The 10,019-nt window shown below is 46.6% G+C and overlaps 1 protein-coding gene across 2 annotated transcripts in view; it reads right to left on the reverse strand.

The window, feature by feature from the left end:
- Positions 1-7,121: 7,121 nt before the first annotated feature.
- Positions 7,122-10,019, reverse strand: part of LAS1L (LAS1 like ribosome biogenesis factor) — a 20,656-nt gene continuing 17,758 nt past the window's right edge. Inside the window, exons 13-14 of one of the 2 annotated variants that reach the window (XM_024116567.3) lie at positions 9,392-9,542; positions 7,122-7,479 (exon numbers count right to left, since the gene is read on the reverse strand). In XM_024116567.3, the coding sequence (XP_023972335.1) occupies positions 7,347-7,479; positions 9,392-9,542 (284 nt within the window). In that variant the 3' untranslated portion in view covers positions 7,122-7,346. The remainder of the gene's footprint in view (positions 7,480-9,391; positions 9,543-10,019) is intronic. The other variant, XM_024116569.3, reaches the window with a different exon arrangement.

Here is a 10,019-nt window from a genome sequence, read left to right on the forward strand (position 1 = left end):
TCCTACCAAAACCATCAATGACACCACTGTATCCACTAGCTGCACAACGTACAGGGAAGAACAAGATTAATCTTGTCAGCTGCAATTCATCTGGAACATGTTCATGTTTAGTACTCAAAAAAATTGTAAGCTCCTCCCAATACAGGAAATATTTTTAGGGCAGCATATGTATTTCTTAGTTCCAAAAACAATTGTCATTCTTCTCATAAAATGTGTATGAATCAAAGCGGCTAGGAGCAATGCCTCAAATAACCAGAAATGACCTTCTGTTGATACAAATTGTATCTCTTTTTTTCCTGATTGTATAGATGCAAATGTACAAAACTCATCTTAAACTAGGTTTGGTATTGACTTTTCACTATGATGTTTGTGGCACTGTGTGTCACAAGGGAGTAGCCCAGGGGTCAGGAGAGAGCTTTTATTTCCAAAGGGCAGCAGTTTATAGACAAAGACAATTTTTCAAGGCCTCTTTATTACTATGTCCAACAGCTATTGTGCATACAGTTTCAAGCATTATATTGCATAAGTTTCTCTTTATCCTATTAAGTTTAATATATCCTTGCAAAAGAGACTTTGTGTAAAAAAGTGTCAGTGTTAGTGGTTCATCTGCAAGAATCTATAAATCAAGCTGGGGACTCCCCTGGTGGTCCAGGGGGTAAGACTCCACGCTCCCAATGCAGGGAGCCTGGGTTCAATCCCTGGTCAGGGAACTAGATTCCACATGCATGCCACAACTAAGAGTTCACATGCCACAACTAAGAAGTCCGCATGCCACAAATGAGTCTGCATGCCACAACTAAGAAGTCCATGTGCCACAACTAAAGATCCTGCATGCCACAATGAAGATCCTGCGTGCTGCAACTAAGACCTGGTGTAGCCAAAATAAATAAATAAATAAATATTTATATATATATATATATATATATATATATATATATAAATGGAGCTGTACAATTATGAATGCATTGAGGTCTGCACACTTCTTGACTTCCATTTTGTCTGCAATTATAAAACAGCAAATACAAAGAAACCCTGGAACCCCTTTGGCTCCCTTGATAATAAAATCAAGCTTCCTTCCTAGAGCTAAGTGTGTGTCCTTCAGGATACTTACCTCCAAGCACTAAGCAAGGGTTACTGCACAGTGTTTTGTGTGGTTTTCAAGAAGTATATTTTGCAAGAGGTGCTTTGTAATTTTAATTCTTTCACTGAGTTTCTGAACTCACAGCAAGTCTGTGCTTGTTCAGGCCTTATATTTTGTAGATTTTGTGAAATTTTTTTCTTTTTGTTGTTGTTATTTATTTTTTTTTGTGGTACACGGGCCTCTCACTGTTGTGGCCTCTCCCATTGCGGAGCACAGGCTCTGGACGCGTAGGCTCAGCGGCCATGGCTCACGGGCCTAGCCGCTCCGCGGTATGTGGGATCTTCCCGGACAGGGGCACGAACCCGTGTCCCCTGCATCAGCAGGCGGACTCTCAACCACTGCACCACCAGGGAAGCCCCGGTTGTTATTTTTATTTTGACCTGAAAAAGTGTGACTCTGGAGTGGCATGGTCAATCCAGGGCACAATTTCTGTAAAACAGCTCAAAGGAAAGTGAGCCTTTTCAAAGGTAACATACAGCCATTGCACTCTCTCTTAAGGTGCAAGAAATGGGAGGATGACAGATGCTTTATGGAAATGGTATATAAAACTTTTCTTCTATGTAATGAAATATACATCTATCTATATCAATATCTATATCTATATATCCTCTCTCTCTCTCTCTCTTTCTGCTAGTTTCCAGGAGAATACTTCTAAATCCATTGTTTCTATTTTAGAATAAATTATCTTTATACAGTAATTCAAACACTGATATCCATTAACCTTTGGCACTGGGTTTTCTTCTAATATAGAAGAGTTCATTTTGAGAGGCGCTCAGTTACTGTTCTATCTATGCTTTAAGTATGGGACTTTGTATAAACACCCTTTTTGAGGGCCAGCAATTTCAATACACTTTGTTTAACTCTCTGTGAACCAGGTCTGGAACTGCACAGGGAAAGTAGTGTCAAGCTGTCCAAAGAGCTCTGCTCAGGTGTCCTCCCAACCCTTCTCTGCCTTCCCCTAGTTTGCTTCTCCTCAGGTCTGACACTGAGGTGTGCATAATCTTCAACTGAAAAGGCACTACACTTAGTTCTCATTGGAAACCAAACTAGTATATTTTGGGAACCTGCTTATCTAAATAGCTGATGCCAAAAGACTCAGCATATTCCATATCTATCATAGTGTAGCTAGCTATATACATAGGCAGATTGACTAATTTTAGTCCTGGTTTGTGTATCACTGAGCTATAGTAGTTTGCTTTATCCATTTGTGGGGTTAAATGATACTGTATAATGGCTGTAAACTTTTATAAAATCTCTTTGGGTTTTTTGTTTGACCCAAACATTATGTAAGTCTCAACGACAAAATACACAAAGCTAATCTGAGGTGAGTGAAAATATATCATGTCCCCAGTTTTGTCTGCCCCTCCAATGCATGTGCAATGCTTTGCAATATGTTCTCACTAGCATGAATGTGCTACGACTACTTTATGAGGTTTTAATTTGTTTCACCTATCATCATGATGGAAAATGCTGTGTCATTGACAACAATGAACTGTAACCACACTTAATTACTGCATAAATGTTTTGTTTACTAACCACTAAGGGCTCTGTTTCTTTAAGAATATCACCAACAAAAGCCATACCACACCTATAAATACACACACTCAGCTCCTAAAAAATTAGACTTCTGTCCTTGGGATTTGCACCTTGAGATAAGCTATAATGGGAGGGATCTCCCCAAATGAGTTCATCTGAATTTTGTCACAGTAAACATATACCCTCTAATTTTTGTATACTAACACATCTGTAAGTGCTAATCAATTGGTGTTTCCCCCAGGGCTGGGCTGGACCAGGCCTCCACTGGTGGGTCAGAAACTGGTGGAGGGCTCAGGGCTCAGGCTTATTTCTGTAAAAGCCTACTGTTTCCCCCCTGAATAGCCTCAGGGCCACAGAGACATCATCTGCCGAGCCTTAGCCAGAATATCAGAGCTAGAAGCAGCCTGGCACCCTACAGTTCACAGAGAAGTCACATGGGGAGTGCTCAGTTGCATGTACTCAATCAAGTTATAGGTATGAGAACTGAGGCGCCAAGAACTGAAGAGATTCGACCAAGACTTAACAGGGAGTTAATGGCAAAGCCAGGACTGGAACCCCAGCCCTCATTGCTCTCAGGCCAGTGAGCCCTTTATCACAGTGGTGTCTGCTCTTCCATTAGGCCTCTCTGAAGCCTCATCTTTACCCCTGCACTCCTCCTCCCCTCCCTGACACAACAGGCCAGTCTCATTCTAAAGGCAGAGGTGGACACAGTGGCTGCAGGGGACCCCAGGCTGGGAGACTTCAGAAGGGGCTAGTATTCGTGAATCTTTTTTTCTTTTATCATCCTTCTTGGGACTAAGTGTGCTCATCTCTCCCCATCCTTTTCCTCTTCTGTCTGTTTACTCCTGCTGCCTCCTCTCACATTTCTCAGACATACATACATCAAATTCTTACTGAGTACCAATAGGAGCTTGGTCTATACTGCGCTAGGGAGAGACTGAAGAGGAGGAAACAGTTCCTGTCTTCTGGAACTTGCACTGCAGTGAGGGAATGAAACATGCTTAGAAAATAAATGAATTCCCTTTCTTAGAGGGCAGTGACAGTGTCAGGATAGAGGAAGTGATAAGAATAATTAGAATTCTAAGAAGGGACAATTCAATGTCCAATGCTTCTCCCTAATCACAGGCAGAAAATCAATTAGTCTGACCATATCCCTCTCCAGCTTAACCTCTCTGGCCTCAGGACCTCCCATGTTCTTCGCTTAACCCATATTCCAATTATTCTGGACCCCTCACTGGTGCCCCAACATGCCATGGTCTTTCTTATGACCCTCCAGACTTTTACCTTCCTTCTACTCTTTGTTTTGACTAGTAAAGTCACCTCCTTATTAAGCTGTCCCACCTCTTGTCCAGACAGTGTTAGTCCTTTCCCCCTGGGGGCCTTGCAGGCATCTTGAACAATACATCTATTTTAGCACTTGCCGCTCTGTTACAATCATGTTGGCATGCAGATCCCATACAAAACATGAAGCTCCTTAGGGGCAGGAACCATGTTTTTCATTACTGATGAAATTAACTCCTATCAGAAGTGGTGTGTTGACTTAAAAAAAATACACAACCTGAGAGTTGCAAGTTAAGTTTTATCTGGGGCAAAATGAGGACTGCAGCCCGGGGAAACTGCGTTTCAGATAGCTCTGAGAAACTGCTCCGAGGAGGCAAGGGGAGGAGCCAGGATATAGAGGAGTTTTGCAACAAAGGGCAGGTAGTCGGGAACATCAAAAGATTACTGTTAATTAAAGAAAACCAGATAGCTCAAGTTAAGGAATTTAGCGCTTTTCAGTGTATGGGAAGATGCAAGATCCTGGGCTAACTGAAATCATTCCTTTGATATGCACCTCAACCATTTTCACATCCTGAGTTTCCTCAGGGCTCACCGCAGGGAGTGGCTGCAGTCTGATGGCTGCTAGAGGGCAGGTACTCTTTTCAGCCCTGAGTTTCCTCAGGGCTCACCAGCTCATTTTGGAGGGTTGCAATTGTTGATGACTGTGACATCCTTTGTTTATTGATAAGGCAGGAAATATTCCATTTATAAATATTCCATTCCACTTATATTCCATTTATCAGGTGACTCTCATTATTGTTGTTGAATAGCAATATAATCAGTGCTCCCTTCCCTTGACCACAAACCCTGCTCCTCGGTTAAATGTGTGCAGTTTAAAGACTTTTTCTAATCAGTCTCTGGCCTCTAGTCAGAAGGAAAAGGTGCAAGGGCACTGGGCTAAGGTTGCTTCCTGGCCTGTCCTCCCCTTCGCCCCCCTCCCTCACTTCCTACCCCCAGCCCCCCGCCATCTAAAGCAGCCCTTCCCAGGGACCTGGCTTCACAAATCCCAGGTTTCAAGAGGACTCCAGCCAACAATAACGCTTGGTTCTTACTCTCCCTGGACCGGGACTAAAAATGGCTCTGATAGCCTACTTCTCATCTTTAGGTCAGTCTTTGAGGGCCAGGGGAGAGCTCTTTGTCCTAGGTTATATGGAGACCTGAGTCCTGAGTTCAAGGCCTGTGAACCCTGGCATGAATCCACACCACTCACACATACAAAGCATGAAAAGCTTTAGAAAGCAATTGCACATCTATTATCTTATTTGATCCTTACAAGCCCATGAGGCAAATATCCTCCTTCTACAGATGAAGAAACTGTGACATGATTTGCCCAAGGCTGTTCTCATTAAGTGGTGGAGCTTGCCTGGAATCTAGGTCTTTGAGTAGCTTTTTCCTCTATACCAGAGCATCTCAAACTTTAGTGTGCATCAGAATCATCTAAAGGGCTTGTTAAACCAGATTGCTGGCCACCCTCAACCTTTCTGATCCAGGCCAGGAGTGGGGTTCAATAATTTGCATGTCTAACAAGTACCCAGGTGATGCTGATACTACAAGTTTCTTGTTCTACACCAAGCTGTTAACTTGTTCTGTGTCCTTAGGCAAATCCCTTCCCTTTTTCTCTGCCTTAGTGTCTCGATGTATAAAATGAGGGGGCTAGACTAGAACTATGATTTCTAAACTTTTTTTTTAGCAGCAAAGCCCACTTTGAAAAAAAAATCTTATATACAATACCAATACATACACAATAGATAAAAATTCAGGCTGCTTTAGAGAAGTGCCGGACAGGAACCAAGAGCTTGCAGCACCCATCTCCCCACAGGGCAGATTCTGAGGCTATGTCCCAGAATACACATCTGCAAATCCCTTTAGATGTGGCCTAGATACTCCTTGAGGGCTCCGTTAGATCTGACATTCCTGGATGCTAAGACTTAGCATTTGGCAGGAGAGGGAAGAGTTGGAGGGAAACTGACTTTGCTTGGCCCATGCCTGGTGCTTGGGTCCACACAGGATAGGAAATTGTAACCTTTTCAGCTGTTGGGCTCATGGACCCTTTTGATAATCTGATTAAACCTGTGAACTAGCTCTAGAAAAATGATTACATACACATACCCACAAAGATATTCAGGATATCTTTTAAGAGGTGCTGGGGACTCCCTAGAGTCTTAACTAGTTTAAACCCCTGACTTGGCTCTGGCAGGACACTCACACTCAATTCCTCCTTGGCATTTTATAGCACATGCCCTCTCCTTCCTTTCACCATTCCTTGGCTCAGCCACTTCTAGAGCCAGCTTCTTGGCTGGAATGTGGCCTGGTTCTGTCCCTTGTTTCACCTTGTCTGGGCCCAAACGGGCGCCACAGATGCCCACTCTCTCACCCAGCTATCACTCTCCCAAGTTGGGGTGGGAGATACTGTAGCCAATCTTAACCTCAGTCAACCACCACCCTGGAAATATCACCCTGAGAAAAACAAAGAACTTGTGTACACTGGGGCTTTCTTAAGACACTTAGCAAAGGAATCAGGTTACCATAATTGGTGGACTTTGCCCTTTTTCACCCAGCAGAGGGCTCTGACGGGTGAGACATATTTTATTCATCCCTGTCTCTTGGCAGCTCAGGGCTGACAGGGTAAGTAAGGCACTCTGAGTGTCTGAAGGAGTTGGGTGACCATAGAAGAACTCTGGTTCAGTCCCTTAGACATTTCTCTGCTCCAGTGCATACCACAGGGAAGTCCACTTCATCTTTCCTAGGCAAAAAGGTGACAAAGAAAGGTTTCTCTTTAACTTTCAACTGCTGTTTGGTGCCCAGTGAGGGCAGGCAGGTAAATGAGTCAGAAGCCTGCTGAATAGCAACAGGAAGACCTGGGTCTTCCAGCTGTCAGGGAGGTTCTGAGCAGATTCCCAATGCTGGCTGGGCTTTATGGCCAACAATGCCTCTTCTGGGACCTGATGCTTCCTAGTGAGCTGGCCCCGTACTACATTCCAATGAGGGCAGTGAAAATGGTTTGAGTCAGAAAAAAGGCATAAAAGGGGCAGTGGACCCAGGTCCTGCTCTGTTATGATCCCACCTTTTCCGGAGCCCCCAGAATAAAGGAAGAAGCACACAACCCCTCATCTCACAAACACCAAAACAGTTGCCTGTTTATTGTTTTTCAAAACAAAAAACAAAATGAAACAAAGCAAAACAAAACAAAACATATTCAAAATCCTACTGTGATGGAAAGCTGAGCTGATATGGCTGATGCAGGCTGCCTCCCAGCTTGTTTTATGGAGCATTAGGTGCACTGGGGGAGTGGGGGAGAGTGGGCTGTTGCCCCAGTAGCACTGGATGAATACCTGCACCAGGGCTGGCATCAGAAGAGCTGTAGGCCACTTTTGAGCCCATGCAGCTGGCCCTGGCTCCAGAGAAGGCCGTCCAAGTTGCCACTGTCATTGCTGCTATTGCTGCAGTTGCCACTGCCAATGATGCAACTCAGGCCCAGGGTGCTGCAAAGAGAGAGGAGAGGGGAGGTCAGTCAGGGAAGGAGGCAGCTTTAGGCTCTGGAGGGGCTAAGGGTGCTTGATGTGTGTGTCTATGGGAAGGGCCTACCTGCTTGCCTGGCTTTACAAAGAGACTGGAACATATCTGAGAAACCACTTTAAGATGGGCCCCAGGGGTGGTTCTGCCCTGCCTTCAGTTGAGGGAGGAGGGAGAAAAGGAGTGGAACTTTTCAAATGAAACTTTATATAGAACCCCGGTACATAAACCAGATTAAAGCAGAGCTATTTGGGTTGAGGTAGGAAAGGGAGATCCACACCACCCTACCCCCAGGAAGGTATTGAAAGTGGTTGCCTTAATAGGCTTTCTTCTAAGGCCCTAGATCTTGGGGGCCCAGAGGACCCTGGGCTGGATCCCTCCCACCCCAACAGCAGGTTAAGGGTCCCAAGGCCAGGCTTAGACTGCAGGGCTAGGCCCAGCTCCCATCTCAGGATTGCAAAACTGCCCTAGGGAGAAGACTGCCCTCCTCTTCCCTGGCCCTGCTCAGAACACTCTTGCTTCCCCTGCTTCCTGCAGCTCAAAAGTCCTTCCAGGTAGATGAGGGTGACAGCTGAGAGCAAAGCCATCATCTTTCCTCTCAGGGAGATCCACGGTTACACTAATGCAGCTGGAAAAACCCTTAGAGATGATCAAGCCCCATCCCCTCCCATCACTCACCATCTCACAGACAAGGGAACCGAGGCTCAGAGATGAAAAGGGACTTGCTCAAGGCCACACAGCCAAGTCGGGGTGGAGCTGAGACAAGGAGCAGGGGCGGGCACGCTGGCTCCAGCTGAGGAAGTCTCCTTCCTCAGGGGGTGTGGGACTGGGCCTCCTTCTGGATATAACAGCTCTACCTGCCCACACTTCACCCTTGATACCTTGATGTTCATCAAGACAGCCCTACCCAAGGGAGAGGAGGTCTCTCTCTCAGACATGTGGGCCCCACTCCCAACTACAGACAACCTGGCTTCCCCCACTGCCTCCTCTCCTCTCCAAGAGGCCAGCTGCCCTGGCTTACAACAGACAGTCCATGACACTGCCTTGGGCCTGGCCTGCTGCTGGGGTCCCTGGGTTCCAGAGCCCTCTCCCTGAATGTCTAGAGGAAGAGGGGCTCTTCTCCCATGAAGTGGGCAGGCAGCACAGGGACAGACTGTTTCAGGGGCCCACAGAGGTCTCTATCTGGTACTCACAGGATTCTCCTGGTCACAATGCCCCCGCATTCCGGAATGTACAGGCCCTCTGGACAGGCTCCTTTGTGTTACCAGCAGAGCCCCTCAGCAAGGGCTGCTTGGTTCCTGGCTCCCTGATGACCCAAGGGCTCCTACGCTTGTGATCCAGAGGTGAGTTTCGAGGGAGAGCATGGAGCCCTGCGTAGGCCTTGCTACCAAGATGCCTGGACAGTGCAGGGAGGCCTACTGATTACTCTGTGCACCTTTGGACAAACCCCTTCCCCTTTCTGGGCCTCAGTTTTCTCCTCAGGAACATGAAGAAGTTAATTAGAGCACCTGTTCTTAACTTTTTAGGAGTGGTGGATCCTTTAGAGAATCTGTTGAAAGCTATGGACCTCTCCCTTCCCAATACACACACACACATACATACACACAAACACACACACACACACGCATGCACAAACCAGATGCAATCTGAGAGGGATGCCAAGCCAGTTCTGTGTGGTTGCCTCACTGGTCCCCCACACTAGGGGCTGGGACTCCTGGCAAGGGCCCAGCCAGGGGACTGGAGCTTATATTTCACTCATTTAGGCCCTGACTGGGGACAGTTACCTCCCCCATCCACCCCACTCTATGTTCTTTCCTTCCTCCCTCCCTCCTGTGGGAGGCAGAGAAAGGGGTGAAAAATCCTGCTGCCATGGGCACTCACCCAGTCTTGCATGTTGGGGGTTCCAGCCGCTGGTCTAGCACAGGCTGGTCCAAAAGATACATGGTGTCATAATTCTCCAGCATAAGCTCTGATGGGTCCTCGGTCTGACCCGGCATTCGGCCCAAGGGGAAAGTGTCCCATCGTACATCTTCTGTGGAGCAAAGGGAGGAGGCAAGAGAGGGCTGATGAGCTATTTCTCATATGGGTGCACAAGCCCACCTACTCTGTCCATCCACCCACCTTACTCAGCCTGCTCAGCACAGGCTGTGTATCTTCATCCTCACTCCTCTCTGCATCATTTCTCATCATTTCTCCTCCCCACCTTAGCATTCCCCATCCCTTCCATACTCCCCCACTCTTCATGGTCCTTCTATATGTTCACATGCAGCACCCCCACCACAGCCATCCCCAACCCCCGCATACCATGCACACAACTATCACAACTGTAGACATTTTTGTTCCTCTCCACTCTTCTTCTCCCACTTCCCCAAACATGTCCCTACACAGACACAGATGACACCTTCTTCAGACCTGGCTATATCACTGCCTCAATCGCTCACCCTCACCCCTATTTTCACACACACACACACACACACACACACACACACACACACACACACCCACACAC

This window comes from Physeter macrocephalus, chromosome 21 (genome assembly GCF_002837175.3).
Source record: "Physeter macrocephalus isolate SW-GA chromosome 21, ASM283717v5, whole genome shotgun sequence".
NCBI classification, from domain to species: domain Eukaryota; kingdom Metazoa; phylum Chordata; class Mammalia; order Artiodactyla; family Physeteridae; genus Physeter; species Physeter macrocephalus.